This window comes from Bombina bombina, chromosome 7, assembly GCF_027579735.1.
Source record: "Bombina bombina isolate aBomBom1 chromosome 7, aBomBom1.pri, whole genome shotgun sequence".
NCBI classification, from domain to species: Eukaryota; Metazoa; Chordata; class Amphibia; order Anura; family Bombinatoridae; genus Bombina; species Bombina bombina.
In genome coordinates, this window is record NC_069505.1 from 361,476,415 (window position 1) to 361,498,468 (window position 22,054).

Sequence of the window (22,054 nt, forward strand, 5' to 3'; positions counted from 1 at the left end):
AATAACTATTAAAGTAAACAAAGTGACATTTCATACAAGTATCCATCTTTTATAAGAATTCAACAATTTTCACATGTTCAAATGCAAACAGGTTCAAAACTTAGTTTCCCATTCAGACTTTGATCACAAACTATTATACCTCTCACATACACACTTTCTATTCTAACATTTACCATAGACTTAAATACAAACAACAGGTTCAAAACTCTGTCTTTCATTCAGAATTGGATTATGAATTACTTCACTTCCAATGCACACATATTTTATCTGTTAACATTTATTAACTAAATATACTATTTTTCAAATGCATAAGAATAGCATCTGTGATAACAAACAATTCAGTGAAGTTATATATGTAACAAATGGCAGTAAATACAAAGTGACAAGATTGTTTTATTTTCACTCATTTTCATTTTGCAATTAAAAGGTTAAAGTTTAGATTCTCACATATGTACAACCTTGCAAATCAGTCCAATTTTTTAAATTGTAACAGCTGGGTTCCTGTGCTGGTTCCACAGCTGAATGCACACCAATGTTTTTCTATTGGATTACATTTCTGATGACAACTTCCTCTTTTTAAACAAATGTGTATAAATTGCCAACAATTGTTAAGGATGACATTCACTTTTTATCTGATGAAACAACCCTTGCAGGTTGAGAAACGCGTCATAAAATAAGTCAAATTTTTTTATTTGAAGTTGTCTGTGTTGTGGTTCATATATGCCTATTGAACAACACACATAAGATCACTCCTCTGCAGAACCTGAAGTCCAGATAGCAGGAGATAGATACCAAGTTTCAACTAGAACAAGTGCCTGGCTCCTACAGTGTACTAGCCACTGTTAAGTGCTAGCCTGCTCTCTTGCACTGGTCACAGCACAGTGCCACACCATCTGGTAAGCATAATATCTACATATATCTGTACCTGCATTCCAGACGATATCACGCTATTGTGGCGCCCTCTTTCTATTCTTCTTCTACAGTTGTTCCATACTCTCTGGGATCAAGAGGAGCAGCCTGATTCATCACCATCTCTTTCAAGAGGACATCTTTATCCCCTATTTACCACCACTATATGGACAATAAACAGGACTAATACGGTAGACCTGATCTACTATATCCAAAGTATAATATCTAGTTTTAAATTGTATATTGTTTTCCATTACTAACATCAGCGCTCTTTAATATCCCTTTAATGGGATATTTTTACCTGTCCCTGTAATGCAATGTTCTCTAAATTACATGAAGAACAAAAAGGGATTGGTGGCGTTAAAGTGAATGTAAAGTCCGGTAGCTCGCTAGAGTTCGGCGTAACAGTTAAGTTTAAATAACATGAGTTTAATTCATGATTTTTTTTTAAACATTGTATGTACCGTCATTTTTAATCTTTATAGCCTTGCACCAGACATCCGGACAGCTCTTCCGATAATCATATATGAAGCTCGTTCACATTTCGCGCATGCGCAATTGCAAACTTCACGGACTTCATTCATTCTCCAAATATTATAGCGCCCAGTAAGTATCTTTTTAAATGGGCTCCGTATTCTACTATAAGATACCAATAATAATTAGGGCAATTCGGAGGAGATGCTTTGCTTCTATAGCAAACGATAGTATTCAGTGAATGTATTCATTCACTGAATACTATGTTGATTGACAGCGGAATCGGGTTTTACGCATGCGCAGTGTTGAGCAGAGACGGGAGCGCGCATTGCCACTACGTAAACAGCGGGTGGGAACGCTGTATACGTAATATGGAACAGGCGTTGTGTTGTGTCCGATTGAACATCATGCTGCTCCATGAGTAGGTGTGACCATAATTTATGAATAAGATGCCTTACCATGGGGCCTTTCTTCTCTAACCATAACGACAGAATGCAATTTCTGGCTAATAAGAGAATCAGAGCTAGTATAGGACATTGCTTATTTAAGCTCCGGTCCCAATCTAAAAAGCAGATCATCTCCAAACTTATATTGAGTCTAAGATCAAAAGTTGTAAATAGCCAGAATTGTAATTTGCCCCAGAAGTTCCTAATACGGGGACAATCATAGAAATAATGATACAAATCTGGGGCTTGTATTGAGCATTTAACGCATTGATTAACAATGCTTGAGTTCCAGTGTGATATACGATTGGGGGTAAGGTAGTCTTGATGTAACATTCGCACCTGAGATTCTCTCAGCTGTGAGGATAGAGTAACTTTTTTGGTCTTTTCTAGGCTGCTTTTAAAGATTAGACTAGTTATGTTTCCAATTCTCAACTTCCATTTGTCTAACCGGCTTTCTTGCAGATCTAGTGCTGTTTTGCGTAGCAACGTTTGATACAATGGTGTGATTGAATACTGGCCCCTTCTAAAAGCCTCTTGTGTAGGCGCCAAGGGTGAGGGGGACCAGAACTTCTCATTTTTATCTTTGAGACAATTAATATAATGCCTTGTCTGTAAATAAGCATAGAACTGGGAGTTTGGAATATTAAATTGTTTACTCAGCTCCCGAAATGGCTTCACTGTCTGGGAGGGGTGATCTAAAAAAGAGCCAACCCTATTTAACCCCTTGGTCTCCCATACGCGAAAAAGACAATGATTCTGTTCCTGTAGGGAAATCCAAGTTTCCTATCAATGGTATAAATTTAGGATCAGGGTGGAAGATGTTTAAGTGTTTAAATGATAGTTTCCATGCTCGCAATGGGTCTTTAAATAGATTATTATTTTTTATCACTACTGGTAATTTACCCCTGTTTATATATGGGAGCGAGGATATATTAATGTCCCCCAGAACCGCTTGTTCCAGATGTTTATGATAAAAATGTGCCGTGTCGAGCTGCCAATCTAGTACTAATCTTAGAAGACTCGCCCAGTTGTAGAATCTAAAAGCTGGTAATCCCAGTCCACCCTCCGTGTATGGGAGAGACAGTTTTCCTATAGCTATACGTGGTTTTTTATTTTTCCAAAGAAAGCGTTTAATAGCTCGGTTAATTAGTAAAAGATCTTCTTTGTGAATTAAGAAGGGTAGCATTAGTAAGGTATATAAAATTTGTGGCAAGGTAATCATCTTAATTAAATTGATGCGCCCTGATAGAGATAGCGGCAGTGCGGACCAACTCTCCAGCTGTTGTGCAGCCCGCATACATTGTCTATTGATATTAAACTGATAAAGATAGTTGGGGTCTGAATGAAGAAAGAGCCCTAGATAGGTTAAGGTTGACGTGACCACTTTGAAAGGATATGTTTTTGTGTCGTCCGCATGTCTTCTTAACCATAATATTTCAGATTTTGATAGATTTATTTTGTACCCTGAAAAGGTACCAAATTTTTCTATGACATTGAGAATTTTAGGGACAGAATTAGCTGGATCATCCACAGAAAGGAGCATATCATCTGCATAGAGTACTAAATGGTGATAGGATCCATTAATGTTAATTCCCGCATAGGTCTGACGTAGTTTATGGGCCAGCGGCTCCAGTGCCAGGTCAAAAAGTAAAGGTGACAATGGGCAGCCTTGCCTGGTTCCTCTTTGTAAAGAGATATCAGCCGAAAAAACCCCATTAATCATTATTCGTGCCTTCGGTACTAGATACATATTGGCCACTGCCTGTAGGAAAGAGCCCTGTATATTAAAAAGTTTCATAGTATTTAGAAGATGTTGCCATTCAACACGATCGAAGGCCTTCTCTGCATCCAAGGATAGCAGGAAGGCCTCCTTTAAGTGACTGTTTGCATCATTTCTATTTACCCAGTATTGATTATTTATATGTAGAACTCTACGCATATTCACTACCGACGATCTTCCTGTAACAAAGCCCGTCTGGTCCGTATGTAAAATATCTGGTAAAAGTGGTTGCAATCTTGCAGCTAGAATCTTCGTGTATATTTTATAGTCCGAGTTAAGAAGTGATATTGGACGATACGACTCCGTTAATGTATGATCCTTGCCCGGTTTATGAATAAGAGTAATGTTAGCTGAAGAGAAGAGTGCCGAAGGGATAGTTTTTTCTATGAAATATGTATTAAACAGTTTCAATAAGGGTGTCGCCACCTGTGTTTGAAGAATTTTATAAAATTCAATTGGCAGGCCGTCTGGACCAGGCGTTTTCCCTAGAGAAAAAGACGCTATTGTGTTGTTTACTTCTTCTATCGTAATCGGGGAGTTCAACTTGGATAATTGTTCTTGTGATACTACAAAAGGATGCCATAGTCGGCGGATTGTGGTCTGCCTGATTTGTATATAATAGCTTGTAATAATCTTCAAAGCAGATAAGAATATCCTGAGTTTTTGTAAAAGTTTTCCCCTTATACGATATGGATGCAATATTTTTCCTTAACAATCTTTTGTTTACTAATGAAGCCATAAGTTTGCCTGACTTGTTTCCATAGCGTAGGTATGTGGCGTTTCTCTTGAGAAGTCCCTGGGCTGCTTGGTGTTCCACAAACATATCTAAGGCCATCTTAGCTGCCATATAGCTATTGAAATGAAAGGTGGTTTTGGTTTCGCGGAACATCTGGTATGAATCTACTACTTCTTTACTTAATATAGTAAATCTTTTTTGTATATTCAAACGAGCATGTGCCAAGTATGAAACTATATTGCCTGTTAAAACCACCTTAGCCGTTTCCCAAAACAGTTCCGGTGTAGAGCTGTGTTCTTTGTTATCAGTAATGAAATCCGTCCAAGCCTGTAACAGGTATTTGCGGAAGGGCTCCGATCTAAATAAATGGGCTGGAAATTTTAGTGTGTTTCTATTCGAAACTGGACCAAAGGCAAATACCAGTTCAACTGGTGCATGGTCTGATATGAGCACATTATGAATTTTATCAGAACATACATTGGGAATCAGAGCATCAGATACTAGAAACATGTCTATGCGTGAGCAAGAGGCCTTAGCCTTTGATATGCACGTAAATTCATTATCAGTAGGATGCCTTAGTCTCCAAATAGCCTGGAGAAAATTGTTTTTTCAAATTTGCCCATCGATCTGTTAGTACCTTTTTGTGGACCCCTAGACCCTAGAACCAGACAATCTGTCACATAATGGGTTCGGAGTTAAATTAAAATCAACCCCAATGATCATATGTGAACCTGAAAAAGGCATAATTTTTTTAATAAAGTTATACCAAAAACGTTTATCTTTTTTATTTGGAGCATATATATTACACAGGATATAGGTCCGATTCTCTATCTTAATTTGAACCACTAGATATCTACCATCTGGGTCTGTTAAAGTCTGTAGTACTTCAATTGATTTTCTCTTTCCAAAGAGGATAACTAAACCTCTACTAGCGGTGGTATAAGAACTATATTGGAGATCCTTCACCCAATCTCTCCTCAGTTTTTCATGCTCCCTATCATTAAGCTGCGTTTCCTGTAGCATAGCTACATCTACATTGAGTCTACGCATATGCGTCAGAATTGCTTTTCTTTTTATTGGGGAATTAATTCCGCCCACATTCCATGAACAGAATTTAAGTGTCTACTCTTAGAATGAGAGAGCAGACTTTGCACGGGGGCGGGGAGGGAGAGAGAAAGAAAAAAAAATAAAAATTATACATGTGCATATATTTATACATGTAAGTATGTATCTTAGGGATCTAAGGCTAGCGGTTAGGTAGGATATTCCCTCTCCAATCGCTGCCAATAAGTAACAGAAACACATCTGTAAGATACCCAAGTAATCCCATGATATTCTAATACATTGTAAATAACATTTGTGTTCATTACACACACATTTAAAGACACTATTTTTAGGTTTCACATTTGAGTTCCAAACAATAATCGATGCTATTAAACCCTCAGTTAAACTAATAAATTCTACCATAAGGATTTTTAAAGCATTGCAAAAATTCTTAAATAAATAAATCCCACCATCAATTATTTATTCAAATCAGATAAACTCCAAAGAAATAGGCCCTAGCTACCTACTTCCGTCCTTCACCGTGATTGGGTGAGGATCTGTTCAGTGTTCCCGAGGTTTTGAGATATTCTCTCACCTCTCCTGGTGTGTCAAAAAATCTAGGACCTGTTTTTGTAAGTAGTTTCAATTTTGCTGGGTAGAGTAAGAACGCTTTATATCCCTCTTTATTAAGGTCATTAGATAATGGGGAAAATTCTCTGCGGCGCTTCGATACTTCTACCGAATAATCTTGAAACAGGAGGATTTTAACATTATTGTACATTACAGCAGGAATTAAACGGTATGCTCTCAGGACTGATATTTTCATCTAAAAATGTAAAAATCTAACCATAATTTGCCGAGGGTGATTGCCCTTCTCAACTGACCTTTCTGGTCCAATTCTATGAGCCCTTTCAACGCTCCCCTTAAATAGAGAAGGCTCTATTCCTAGTAAGGTAGGGAGAGTGGTTTCAACGAAGGCTATAAGCTCATTAATTTTCACGTTCTCTGGTACACCTACTAGACACAAGTTATTGTGCCTGGACCTATTTTCTAGGTCCTCTAGGCGCTGATGCAATATGATATATTGAAGGTTTAGATCCTCCAGCTTTTTAGAGTTATTAGCTGATACATCTTCCAGCTCCGAGACCCTTCCCTCTACTTCATTCATTCTCACTGAGAATTGTTTAAATTCCTCAACGATACTATCTACACCTTTCTGGAGACTTTCTATTTTAGGTAGGAAAAGTGAAGAAATCTGTTGTACTATAATGTGTGTCTCGCTTGTGTTCACATTTGTACCTGGAGAAACCGGTTGGACAGGAAGCTGCATTTCAGAAATTTGTTTGGCCCTCCTGTCACTTGTTTTACCCTTTGCAGCCATTTTAGATGGCTCCAAGTATTTATCCATGCAGTTCGCTACTCGATTAATATCAGAAAAAATAAAAAAGTGACAGTAAATTTTTAAATGATACAACAATTCGTGAAACTCTGTAATTTTTCTGAGACCTTTTAATACTTTTTATAATTTTGCTTTTTGTCCCTCTGTCTAACCACTATGACTGAATGTGGATTTGGAAGTGCAGAGAAAAAGAAAAAAAAAAAAAAAAAGGGAAGCTCCTTTTCTTAGTGAAAAAGTGAATTAGTGAAGGAAATCCACAAGGGAAATAAGAGGAATTGGGACCAATTCCTTAGCGGGGGGGGGGGGGGTAAAGGAGGGGAGGGCGGGCGTGAGGTGAATTGGAGTGAGGGGAAAAGGGAACAACCACACAACAAACAAACAAAAAAATGACAATTTTAATATAAGTGCATTCAATGAGAGTCAGTCATGTAGAAGACAAGGAAAACAATCTCCAGTATCGAATGAGGTCCCTGCTTAGTACAGTTTTAGAATAAGCGTTTTGATAATAGTTGAATGTTATTTACCTAAGTTACAGGATCCTTTAACCTAATGCTAGTATAGCGCGTATCTTAGCAGCTGTTCAAATATATAGGAAAATGTATTTGTCCCTAATGAGACAGTAAACTAAATTTAATAACGCCTAGAGTCAGGTAAAACATTGGCAACTTAATCTAGCAATATATAGTCATACAAGAGAGCTTGTGAAAATAAGTAGCAGCATGCACAAATCTTGATAATGTCTGCCTTTTTCCCAGAATATAATACAGACCTGTGACTTCTACTTTTGTTGTAATGATGGTTTATACTTTGCAGCTATGTGTACTAATACAGACACTGCTGCAGTGACTATACATTTTTTTTTCCCACTGGGTGTAAACCTCTATTAACTATATATTTAAAAGCCTATCTGTAATTCAACAATGAGCTAATTTTAGCTTAAGTATGTTTATACTGTTAGTAAAAGGGAGAGAGGAAAAAGAAAAAGAAGGAAGGAAGCAAAAAAAAAAAAGAGAACAAACAGGGAAGGGAGAAAAGAGGGGGAAGAGATATCAAGCGCAACTCGTATCTGACACAATTTAACTATTTGTCCATATCTTGATCTTTTGTTATTTTGTATCAGTTCAGTCTGTCTTTAAAGCAAGCTTTCTCCTGTATTCGTCTTGCAAGTGTAATTCTTTTCAAAGAATCAGTTATGTCACCGCTTTTCTTCCTTTCTTTCCCCTGCATCAAGACCCCTATGTAGCGTTATAAGCTCTTACATACAGATAGATGAATGGAGGAGCCTTCTCCAGAAAACCACAAGAAAGGAAATAGGGGAAAAACAAGAAAAAAAAAAGTACCTGACCCCTGTCCTTGGGGCTTTGATAGTTCAGTCGATCTATCAACATAGAGGGATCACTATGCGAGCTTCCAATCCGGGACCCCCCCACGCAGCGCCGGTGGGAGGGGGTACACCGGTATAGTGTGGATGACGTTCACAGAGGATTTTACCAACAAAGAGCGTGGGAGTAACAAGGTTGCTTATCTCTTGCCAGGTCTTTTTTTTTAAAAAGAAAGTGCCCCCCGCTCCAGTTTAGAGAGGCTCCGTAACCTCCAGTCAGGGGGAAGTTGCACTCAATCCCAAACCCCCTCACGCAGCATCGGTGGGAGGGGGCGGGGTAGGCTACGCTCCGGTTGGCTCCAATACCCCCAGGTACAGTAACATGTACACAGCGGCCCTAGGGAAGCCAACGTCATACAGTCCCAGCAAAGGAAGCAGCCAAGGCACGCTGCTACAGAGCAGACTCCAATTAGGATGGGGGTAGAGTAATCCTTGTAACGGTACACTCCGGCGGCCCCAAATTCAGTACCGCTATCCAGCACCCCTCGAGGATCCGGCTCCACACAAACCCAAGGGGGAGAGAGGCAGGGACACTGTTCTGCTAAGGGATGGTACTCTGCACAGCAGAATGTAGTCCAAGTCATCAAACTCCAAGCCTCCAGGTTCAAGGAAACTCTCAGGTATTTCCACCGCCACTTGATTAGAACCTTTTTGTACAGTGTTCCCACTTCTTTCTCCTTTCCTCCTCTCTCCCTCCCCTTCCAACGCTGTACTGTGCTTTCAGTTATGGGCCAGATTCTTAGGCAAGTATGGACTGTCCAACATTTTCTTTTAAAGTATTGCTGCCAAATGCAGCTCAGTGCGATGAAATGGCACTATTAGGGGGCCGGTAACCAGATGGAAACAAACTGTTATAGCGAGCCGCCCAAGGTCTAGGGTGCACGACTTCCTTTCTGCCAACAGCTCACTGGAGAACACGGAGCAGGTGTGTTGCGTGACCTTACACCTGAGCTCCTCCTACCGACTCCCCCGTATGTACCGTCATTCTTAATCTTTATAGCCTTGCACCCGACATCCGTATCCTCCGCCCGGCATTTTAGATTACTCATTGTCATTTTTAGTCACGCTCCTTACAACCAATAACATTAACAACCACTGGGGGGAACCACCCCCTTTATATTTCGTCACGCATCTGTATTGCGCTTGCGTTTGACAGCTCTTCCGATAATCTTATATGAAGCTCGTTCACATTTCGCGCATGCGCAATTGCAAACTTCACGGACTTCATTCATTCTCCAAATATTATAGCGCCCGGTAAGTATCTTTTTAAATGGGCTCCGTATTCTACTATAAGATACCAATAATAATTAGGGCAATTCGGAGGAGATGCTTTGCTTCTATAGCAAACGATAGTATTCAGTGAATGTATTCATTCACTGAATACTATGTTGATTGACAGCGGAATCGGGTTTGACGCATGCGCAGTGTTGAGCAGAGACGGGAGCGCGCATTGCCACTACGTAAACAGCGGGTGGGAACGCTGTATACGTAATATGGAACAGAATAAGGAAGTTGAGAGTGGGAGGAGCAGGTATACACAAATAACGATATTTGCAAATGTATATAAAACTTTTATTAGACATCTTATGACAAAATGAAAATTGCGGTTTGTTTAATATACTTATTAGCTATATAATCATACTTTCTGAACTTAAAAAATTGACATTCACTTTAACCTCTTAAGGACTTATGACGGAATTTTTCCGTCATAAAACAATTGAGCAAACTGAAAGCTGTGTCCTTAAAGGGTTAAAGCACAAAGTACAAGTAACATTTTGCAGGGCCTATTGGTCCATCTTTACTCAATAAATGAATAAACAGAAAATAAAATGCTTTATTTAAACTTGAAATTTATGTCAAAAAAACAAACTTTACTGTTCCTTTAAATGTTAAAAGTAACTTTTTATTTTCAAATAGCAGAGCAGCGAATCTAGAGAAACCCAGACAGCCTCTACATCTCAGCAAGCCCTGCTGAGGTGCCTACCTGTCCTGATGGTTACCAGAGTCAATAGAAGTTAAAGATCCAGACTCAAACAGAGTTGCTCCCACCAGCTATCAAGCGATCGTTCTCCCGGACTTCTAAGAATGCAGAGCCGCAACGGCTAGCAAGTACTGACACTGCTATTCAGTATACAGTGTATAAAACACTTGGAAAATCACCATAACTATTGCTGTTAGGATTCACAACACTTTAAAGGATTATTGTTTTTTCTTAAAGAGACACACTACTTATTATAATTTATTGTTGGATTATTTTTTCTATTATGTTTTCACTGTTGGACTATTTTTAACGGTTGGACTATTATTTACATTTATATAAGTCACTATTTGAACACACCACAATGTTTTTTTAAATTTTTGGTTTTTCATTTTTCACAATCTTTGTTCTTAATTCACGTTTTTTGAAGATCAACCTATTTTTTTTGACCATTAATAATTTTTGCACACTAATTTTTGTACACAACTTTTTTTGATACACATTTTTTACATTGGCATATTGCTGTCACAATATTTTTCACTTGACAATGCGTATGTGTTAAACACACAGTTAAAGGTCTTACTCAGAGCCTTACACATTAGTAACTATTGGCATTATTTAGGAGCATTGCATAAAATCGAGAACATTATTGGTTAGATAATATTATATAACTGACTAATATATTTCACCTATTATGTGTATGTGGTAAACACAAAGTTGAATTTTTGTTGTGAGCCTTATACTAAATTTGGAATTTTTTAGGAATATTTTTAAGAGCAATGTTTGCACAATTTTAAATACTATATCTGTTACATAACTATTTGTTTTAACTATTCATTTAGCTATTATTGTTGTAGAAATTTGATTTTTATACATGGATCCATGTTTTTAACTTATTTGTGTACTCAATAAATTGTTTATTGTAATCGTTTGATAATATTGCATTTGGTCCAGACCCATCCTTCGTATAGTTGGCGCTTTGGTATACCTTATTAGTTTCATCTTTCCATTTTGACAACTAGGTGTCAAATGATCAAAGTCAGAGGTCTTATTTAGTAGGCGCTAGGTGTACTCCACTATCAAGAGCACTGCGTTAGCAAAGGAAAACCGCTCTATCTTCCGATAAAGCGGGTACAGCCTAAGTCGGCACCAAGCTCCGCCCCTCATGGGCATAACAACACACACATCTAGGCATATAGATATTGCAATTGTGCCGCTGAGAAAAACGGCGCCAAACATAACCCCGCCCTTCGTGGGCGTAATATACACGCTCTCCCGGTTGCCATATTTATATTAGATACATACTAACGGCAGCTAACTGACCCCTTCTTTGACAAAAAGAAATACCGAAAAAAAGATAGAAGGGAGCATTACATATAAAATTATACATCATTCAGAATGAAAGGTATATTAAAAGTGTACATCATTCAGATTAGCCCTCTCTGTATAATGGGCATATTTCCTGAGCCCTATTGAATCCGTTCAGTGCAAATGCCCCAAGCCACACTCCTGAGCCCCAGTGCCTGCCATGCTGTCATAGAATCCTCCTTTACATATACAAAGAAGATATATGTCCCAGAAAAGTGCTATACTTCCTCTGTTCTGAATCTTTCCTTGTTGCTTCAGACCCATAATAAAAAAGTCAGCACTTACCTTTGTATTCTGCCCGACAGCAGGGCAGCTCAGCAGGTTTAGGAGGTCCTCTCCCTCCCATAGCCCTGTGGAGAAAGATAAAGCCTGAGTAATCTTGCTTAGGCCATCAGGGTTAGGGCAGCATAAATGTATGGGAGGCACAGTGAGAATTATGTCCCACAAGTTCCCATTGCTCTAAAGCCACCAAAAGCTCTACTGAAGAGACTGATATGGACTACGGCTACACCCTAGAACAAAGCAGCACTCTCTGGCACTATTTTAAAAATAATAAACACTTGATTGAATAATCTTTTCTAACAACTCACTTTACCTCTTCCTATCACTAACACAGGCAAAGAGAATGACTGGAGTGGGAGGGAAGGGAGGAGCTATATATAGCAGCTATGCTGTGGTGCTCTTTGCCTCCTCATGCTGACTAGGAGGTGAATATCCCACAAGTAAGGATGAAGATTCGTGGACTCATCGTGTCTTTAAAAAGTGTCTAAACTTAAATGGACACTGAACCCAAATTTTTACTTTCGTGATTCAGAGCATGCAATTTTAAGCAACTTTCTAATTTACTCCTATTATCAATTTTCTTCCTTCTCTTGCTATCTTTATTTGAAAAAGAAGGCATCTAAGCTTTTTCCCAGAACTCTGGACAGCACTTTTTTATTGGTGGATGAATTTATCCACCAATCAGCAAGAACAACCCAGGTTGTTCACCAAAAATGGGCTGGCATCTAAACTTACATTCTTGTATTTCAAATAAAGATTCAAAGAGAATGAAAAAAATTGATAATAGGAGTAAAATTAGAAAGTTGCTTAAAATGTCATGCTCTCTCTGAATCACAAAAGAAAAAATTTGGGTTCAGTGTCCGTTTAACAAAATAAATTTGTCAGTAGTCAACACTAGATTCTCAATCTTCTGAAGAAAGTCACCTATATCCCAATACAAACTAATTAGATAACCACAAAAGTGCGTAACATTTTATCCAGATAGATTGTAATATGAGAAAACACAGATTCTGTATTTGCTACTATGGGGAATCCTAGCGGACATTCCTTATAAATTTTAGGGAGTGTATAAAAAAATGGTGTATGTGCATTCTTTCATAGAAGAAATTTTACTACCTCTCAATCAATTATCCCATTATTTAAGGCATTCATAACTACGGTCTTAATTTATTTTTGAATGGCAAACACTGGGTTACTGTGCAAAGGCTGATAAATATCTGCAATGTAATAATTCCTAGCCAAAACCATCAATACACTACCCTTATCTGCCCCTTCAGAATAATATCTGGTCAATTTCTTAGCTTTTGTATGGCCTTAAACTCCTTACCAGAAACATTATTCCCTCCCTCTGAATGTAGTTTTTCATATAACTTCTGAATGTCATTCTCTACCAATTGAATGTGTGTGCCTATACTTGCATTATTATAATTGGGGACAAATGTGCTCTTATTTCGTAATCTCAATTGCTGCAAATTCAAAGCTTTGTCATTATCATTCTACTTATTTTAAATATAATAATCACCCTAGAGAACATCACTTTTATTTTTAAGACTACAGAAAAAAAACAAGATCTTTCTTAGGCTGAAAAAAAAATACAATTCCCTTTAGGACACAACGAACGTCCCTTTTGTAGTACTGAAAATTCATCAATATGGATGATAGAAATATTTACAACTATTCCTTTCTCTGTTTCTGCTTTTGACTCACCCCTCCTGAGGATAGTAAGAAAACAGGCTCAGCCAAGGCAATGCAAGCACAGTGTCAAGGATCTCTCAAAAAGGAGCACATTGTAAACCACGGTTTGGCGGAAAAATCACCAGTGGTCAGTGACAGGTCCACACTTGGAGAAGATCCTCACTTCCTGTCATCCCCTCCATCAGGCAGTCTGAGGGGGAAAATGCACCTCAGACCGGTTCGAGAACTCATGAAAAACATTAAGATCCCCACTTTGGAATTCACCTCACTCCATCTTGTAAGGCAAAAACATAATTTATGTAAGAACTTACCTGATAAATTCATTTCTTTCATATTGGCAAGAGTCCATGAGCTAGTGACGTATGGGATATACATTCCTACCAGGAGGGGCAAAGTTTCCCAAACCTCAAAATGCCTATAAATACACCCCCCACCACACCCACAATTCAGTTTAACGAATAGCCAAGAAGTGGGGTGATAAGAAAGGAGCGAAAGCATCAACAAGGAATTGGAATAATTGTGCTTTATACAAAAAAAAAAATCATAACCACCACAAAAAGGGTGGGCCTCATGGACTCTTGCCAATATGAAAGAAATGAATTTATCAGGTAAGTTCTTACATCAATTATGTTTTCTTTCATGTAATTGGCAAGAGTCCATGAGCTAGTGACGTATGGGATAGCAAATACCCAAGATGTGGAACTCCACGCAAGAGTCACTAGAGAGGGAGGGATAAAAAAAAAAAAAGACAGCCAATTCCGCTGAAAAAAGAATCCACAACCCAAATCAAAAAGTTTTAATCTTTATATCGAAAAAAACTGAAATTATAAGCAGAAGAATCAAACAAACAGCTGCCTGAAGAACTTTTCTACCAAAAACTGCTTCTGAAGAAGAGAAAACATCAAAATGGTAGAATTTAGTAAACGTATGCAAAGAAGACCAAGTTGCTGCTTTGCAAATCTGATCAACAGAAGCTTCATTCTTAAAAGCCCAGGAAGTAGAAACTGACCTAGTAGAATGAGCCGTAATCCTCTGAGGCGGGGATTTACCCGACTCCAAATAAGCATGATGAATCAAAAGCTTTAACCAATACGCCAAAGAAATGGCAGAAGCCTAGAACCAGAAAAGATAACAAATAAGACTAGAAGTCTTTCTGAAATCTTTAGTAGCTTCAACATAATATTTCAAAGCTCTAACCACGTCCAAAGAATGCAAAGATCTTTCCAAAGAAATCTTAGGATTTAGGACACAACGAAGGGACAACAATTTCTCTACTAATGTTGTTGGAATTCACAACTTTAGGTAAAAATTTAAATGAAGTCCGCAAAACCGCCTTATCCTGATGAAAATTCAGAAAAGGAGACTCACAAGAAAGAGCAGATAATTCAGAAACTCTTCTAGCAGAAGAGATGGCCAAAAGAAACAATACTTTCCAAGAAAGTAATTTAATGTCCAGAGAATGCATAGGCTCAAACGGAGGAGCCTGTAAAGCCCTCAAAACCAAATTAAGACTCCAAGGAGGAGAAATTGGCTTAATGACAGGCTTGATACGAACCAAAGCGTGTACAAAACAATGAATATCAGGAAGATTAGCAATTTTTCTGTGAAACAGAACAGAAAGAGCAGAGATTTGTCCTTTCAAGGAAATGGCAAACAAACCCTTATCCAAACCATCCTGAAGAAACTGTAAAATTCTAGGAATTCTAAAAGAATGCCAAGAAAATTTATGAGAAGAACACCATGAAATGTAAGTCTTCCAAACTCGGTAATAAATCTTTCTAGACACAGATTTGCGAGCCTGCAACATAGTATTAATCACTGAGTCAGAGAAACCTCTATGACTAAGCACTAAACGTTCAATCTCCATACCTTCAAATTTAATGATTTGAGATCCTGATGGAAAAATGGACCTTGAGATAGAAGGTCTGGCCTTAACGGAAGTGGCCAAGGTTGGCAACTGGACATCCGAACAAGATCCACATACCAATACCTATGTGGCCATGCTGGATCCACCAGCAGTACAAATGAACGCTCCATTATGATTTTGGAAATCACTCTTGGAAGAAGAACTAGAGGCGGAAAGATATAAGCAGGTTGATAATTCCAAGGAAGTGACAACGCATCCACTGCTTCCGCCTGAGGATCCCTGGACCAGGACAAATACCTGGGAAGTTTCCTGTTTAGATGAGAAGCCATCAGATCTATTTCTGGAAGCCCCCACATCTGAACAATCTGAAGAAACACATCTGGGTGAAGAGACCATTCTCCCGGATGTAAAGTCTGGCGACTGAGATAATCCACTTCCCAATTGTCTATACCTGGGATATGGACCGCAGAGATTAGACAAGAGCTGGATTCCGCCCATTCAAGTATCCGAGATACTTCTTTCATAGCTTGAGGACTGTGAGTCCCACCTTGATGATTGACATACGCCACGGTTGTGACATTGTCTGTCTGAAAACAAATAAACGGTTCTCTCTTCAGAAGAGGCCAAAACTGAAGAGCTCTGAGAATCGCACGGAGTTCCAAAATATTGATTGGTAATCTCGCCTCTTGAGATTTCCAAACCCCCTGCGCTGTCAGAGATCCCCAGACAGCTCCCCAACCTGAAAGACTTGCATCTGTTGAAATCACAGTCCAGGTTGGACGAACAAAAGAGGCCCCCTGGACCAAACGGTGGTGATCTAACCACCAAGTCAGAGATAGTCGAATATTGGGATTTAAGGATATTAATTGTGATATCTTTGTATAATCCCTGCACCATTGGTTCAGCATACAAAGCTGAAAAGGTCTCATGTGAAAACGAGCAAAGGGGATCGCGTCCGATGCTGCAGTCATGAGACCTAAAACCTCCATGCACATAGCTACTGAAGGGAATGACTGAGACTGAAGGTTCCGACAAGCTGAAATCAATTTCAGACGTCTTGTCTGTTAGAGACAAGGTCATGGATACTGAATCTATTTGGAATCCTAAAAAGGTTACCCTTGTCTGAGGAATCAAGGAACTTTTGGTAAATTGATCCTCCAACCATATCTTTGAAGAAACAACACTAGTTGATTCGTGTGAGATTCTGCAGAATGTAAAGACTGAGCAAGTACCAAGATATTGTCCAAATAAGGAAACACTGCAATACCCCGCTCTCTGATTACAGAGAGTAGGGCACCAAGAACCTTTGAAAAAATCCTTGGAGCTGTTGCTAGGCCAAAAGGAAGAGCAACACATTGGTAATGCTTGTCTAGAAAAGAGAATCTTAGGAACCGATAATGATCTGGATGAATCGGAATATGAAGATAAGCATCCTGTAAGTCTATTGTGGACATATAATGCCCTTGCTGAACAAAAGGCAGAATAGTCCTTATAGTCACCGTTTTTAATGTTGGCATTCTTACATAACGATTCAAAATTTTTAGATCCAGAACTGGTCTGAAAGAATTCTCTTTCTTTGGAACAATGAACAGATTTGAATAAAACCCCAGACCCCGTTCCAGATATGGAACTGGAACAAATACCCAGGATAACTCCAGGTCTGAAACACACTTCAGGAAAGCCTGAGCCTTTACTGGGTTCACTGGAATGCGTGAGAGAAAGAAACTTCTCACAGGCGGTCTTACCTTGAAACCTATTCTGTACCCTTGAGAAACAATGTTCTGAATCCAATGATTTTGGATTGAATTGATCCAAACATCCTTGAAAAATCGAAGTCTGCCACCTACCAGCTGCGCTGGAATGAGGGCCGCACCTTCATGCGGACTTGGGGGCTGGTTTTGATTTTCTAAAAGGCTTGGATTTATTCCACACTGGAAAAGGCTTCCAATTGGAAACCATTCCTTTAGGGGAAGGGTCAGGTTTCTGTTCCTTATTCTGACGAAAGGAACGAAAACGGTTAGCAGCCCTAAATTTACCCTTAGATTTTTTATCCTGAGGCAAAAAAGCTCCCTTCCCCCCCAGTGACAGTTGAAATTATAGAATCCAACTGAGAACCAAATAATTTATTACCTTGGAAAGATAGAGATAGCATTCCAAGATTTAAGCCATAAAGCTCTTCTAGCTAAAATAGCTAAAGACATATACCTGACGTCAATTCTAATGATATCAAAAATGGCATCACAAATGAAATTATTAGCATGTTGAATTAGCTTAACAATGCTATACACATTAGGATCTGGTACTTGTTGTGCTAAAGTTTCCAACCAAAAAGTTGAAGCTGCAGCAACATCAGCCAAAGAAATAGCAGGCCTAAGAAGATGACCTGAACATAAATAAGCCTTCCTTAGATAAGATTCAAGCTTCCTATCTAAAGGATCTTTAAAATAAGTACTAGCTGCCGTAGGAATAGTAGTACACTTAGCAAGAGTAGAGATAGCCCCATCAACTTTGGGGATCTTTTACCAAAACTCCAATCTATCAGTCGGCAAAGGGTACAGTCTCTTAGACCTTAAAGAAGGAGTAAATGAAGTAGCCAGACTATTCCATTCCGTAGAAATTACCTCTGAAATAGCATCAGGAACTGCAAAAACCTCTGGAATAACTACATGAGGTTTAAAAAACGAATTTAAACGTTTACTAGTTTTAATATCAAGAGGACTAGTCTCCTCCATATCTAATGCAATCAACACCTCTTAATAAAGAACAAATATACTCCATTTTAAATAAATATGAAGTTTTGTCAGTGTCAATATCTGAGGCAGAATCTTCTGAACCAGATAGATCCTCATCAGAGATAGATAAATCAGAATGCGGTTGGTCAATTAAAAATTCATCGAATTTATGAGAAGTTTTAAAAGACCTTTTACATTTATTAGAAGGTGGTATAACAGACAGGGCCTTCTGAATAGAATTAGAAACAAATTCTCTCACATTAACAGGAATATCCTGAACATTAGATGTTGAAGGAACAACAACAGGTAATTGATTATTACTAATGGAAATATTGTCTGCGTTTGAAAGTTTATCATGACAACTAACACAAACTACAGCCGGAGAAACAGTTACCACAAGTTTACAACAAATGCACTTAGCTTTGGTAGAACAGACATCAGGCAGCAGCATTCCAGAAGTAGATTCTGATACAGGGTCAGATTGGGACATCTTGCAATATGTAATAGAAAAAAATACATATAAAGCAAAATTATCAATTTCCTTATATGACAGTTTCAGGAATGGGAAAAAATGCAAACAGAATAAGCCTCTGGAAACCAGAAGCAAAAATACATAAAGACTTAAATAATGTCAAAAGTCTATGACGCCCACAACTGACCAAATATTTTTTGGCGCCAAAAACGTCTGCAACAAACACGAGCGTCATAGATGACGCAACTACGTGAAAATTTTCGGCGCCAGGTAAGACGCCGGAAATGACGAAAATACGCCAACAAACATAATGCTCGCGGCAAAAAAGTCTCACGCCAAAAATGACGCAATAAATTATAGCATTTTGCGCACCCGGCAGCCTAACAGCCCGCAATTTGGGAAAAAAAGTCAATTTTGAAAAATTTCAGGTAAGAAATTTTTTTTTTTTATATGTGCATTTCCCAAAATGAAACTGACAGTCTGTAAAAAAGGAAATATACTGATAAACCTGAATCATGGCAAATATAAGTACAAACATTATATTTAGAACTTTACATTTAAAGTGCCAAACCATAGCTAAGAGTGTCTTAAATAAAGGAAAACATACTTACCAAAAGACACTCATCTACATAAAGTAGATAGCCAAACCAGTACTGAAACGAGAATCAGCAGAGGTAATGGTATTATAAGAGTATATTGTCGATCTGAAAAGGGAGGTAGGAGATGAATCTCTACGACCGATAACAGAGAACCTATTAAATAGATCCCCGTTAGGATGACCATTGCATTCAATAGGTAATACTCCTTTCACATCTCTCTGTCATTCACTGCATTCTGAGAGGAACCGGGCTTCAGCATGCTGAGAAGCGCATATCAACCTAGAAATCTAGCACAAACTTACTTCACCACTTCCATAGGAGGCAAAGTTTGTAAAAACTGAATTGTGGGTGTGGTGGGGGGTGTATTTATAGGCATTTTGAGGTTTGGGAAACTTTGCCCCTCCTGGTAGGAATGTATATCCCATACGTCACTAGCTCATGGACTCTTGCCAATTACATGAAAGAAAAACTGACAGATTCTGGGAGAGAGGAAAGGATAAAAGTTCTGGTATGTAGGTTTTTTTGTTTTACTTTCTCCAAAGGGACTGGAGTGTAATCCCACATGTAATGATCTTCTGGACTCTCACTATCTTATTAAAGAACAATATATTATATATTTTAATTGAAATAATTATACACACAGAAAATCTTGTTTAAAGTTTTTTTAAAATCTGTGTATGTCATTTAATTAAAACAAAATGGACACAAATACAGTGTGCCTTATTCTTTTATACTTGACCATATAATATTTGGGAAAGCAACTATAATCAACTACACCTGTCTACAAAGACATCTTAGTCCTACTCAAAGAATACTTTTTTTGTACATAATTCATACCTATAAAAAGACCAACTAAATACTTTCATAGGAGGATGTAAACATTTTTCATACTCTCACAAAATTATCAATTGGTTTGGTAGAATCAAATGGAATTTGCCCTATGATTAATATTAAGACTAGAATACCCTGCCACTGCGCAGAATTTTACAAATCCTAATGCAATTTCTATTTGATTCGACCAAACCAAGTGGTAATTTTTACACTCCATAAATAAAAAGTATGACAAATATTAGTACTAGCTGTGTGCAAAGTAATATTGTGCATAATATATTGACAACCAAAACAAATGAATGCATATTGTCCAACTTACCTGAATTAATTCAAAATCACTAAGTCTTTTGTTGAACTGTTTTCTTGTGCAAGCATATTCTGCTGTCATTTCTAAGTAACAAAAATGGAAGAAATATGATAAATTGTATACAACTCCAGCTATTTTTGTGATGTGATGTATTTAGAGTAAAATAACAGAAATCTAAGATAGAATGCATCAAGACACCACCTATAGTTAATTATGTCTCACACAAACATTTAATTAAGATTTAAAGGGACAGTCTAGGCCAAAATAAACGTTCATGATTCAGATAGAGCATGTAATTTTAAACAATTTTCCAATTTACTTTTATCACCAATTTTGCTTTGTTCTCTCGGTATTCTTAGTTGAAAGCTTAACCTAGGAGGTTCATATGCTAATTTCTTAGACCTTGAAGGCCACCTCTTTTCAGAATGCATTTTAACAGTTTTTCACCACTAGAGGGTGTTAGTTCATGTATTTCATATAGATAACACTGTGCTTGTGCACGTGAAGTTATCTGAGCAGGCACTGATTGGCTAAACTGCAAGTCTGTAAAAAGAACTGAAATAAAGGGGCAGTTTGCAGAGGCTTAGATACAAGATACTCACAGAGGTTAAAAGTATATCAATATAACTGTGTTGGTTATGCAAAACTGGGGAATGGGTAATAAAGGGATTATCTATCTTTTAAAACAATAAAAATTCTGGTGTAGACTGTCCCTTTAATTCAGCCAGGATTCACTTTAAAATTAAGCTTTGCCAGTCTGTATTTTTAAAATCTTTTAGTGTGTGACAAAACAATATAATTTATATTAGCTGTGACAGCAAACTATTTGGTTAATTAACTCAAATGGCGATTAAATTGAAGATTTAGAACTGCAGCAACTATTGCACATTTTACTACAATACATCAAAGTTACTTAACCTTTCCTTTGCATATAACACTTTTCCAACCGACTTGAAGTTATAGTACATAAAAGATGTCTTCTCCAGCCCACCTAAGAGATGTGTTACTAAATTCTAGCTTTAAGCTGTATTGGCAGGAAAGAAAGGGGAGGAAATACAGCAAAAAACAAACAAAAACACCTCTTTAGAACGAAAGAGTAAAATAGGCCAATTATTTAATGTCAGAAACACTTTTTTTTTACCCCATATTTTAATCTGGGGTATATGTAGTTTATAAGTTGCAGCAGTATGGAGAAAATTCTCCTAGAATCCCGAGGGGACAACTCCTTTCCCTATATACCCCTAACTCTTAGCCAACAAATGGCTTGACAAATCCTGAGAACCAGGGAGCCATCTGAACATTTTACTTTAGACTCTTAACTCATGTATTACTTGGTATATATCAATTTCTGGCTCATTAATATGTGTATCTAACTGCCCAATATTCAGGAAGACTTCTAAATGTCAAGAAGCAGGGAAAAAAAGGAAAAAAAAATAATAAATAAATATATATATATAACTTTTTTTTTTTTACAATACTAGAAAGTCTTTCCTTTTTTTATGCAACCCACCCCCCCAAAAAAAAAAAAAGAACAGAAAAAGATTCCAACATAAACCAGAAACAACAGCTTAAAGGACTTCCTACCAAAGGCTGCTTCAGAAGAAGCAAAGTCATCAAATTGGTAGAATTTAGTAAAAGTATGCAATGCAGACCAAGTAGCTGCCTTGCAAATCTAATCTAGAGAGGACTCATTCATAAAGGCTCAATATGTGGCAACTGACCTGAGGGAATAAGCAGTAATCCATTTAGGAGAA

At 37.9% G+C, this 22,054-nt stretch overlaps 1 protein-coding gene across 1 annotated transcript in view; it reads right to left on the reverse strand.

The window, feature by feature from the left end:
• The window catches only part of ACAD9 (acyl-CoA dehydrogenase family member 9), an 816,466-nt gene that overhangs the window by 267,957 nt on the left and 526,455 nt on the right, over positions 1–22,054 (reverse strand). Inside the window, exon 10 of the mRNA XM_053721049.1 lies at positions 20,313–20,383. Within this exon, the coding sequence (XP_053577024.1) occupies positions 20,313–20,383 (71 nt within the window). The remainder of the gene's footprint in view (positions 1–20,312; positions 20,384–22,054) is intronic.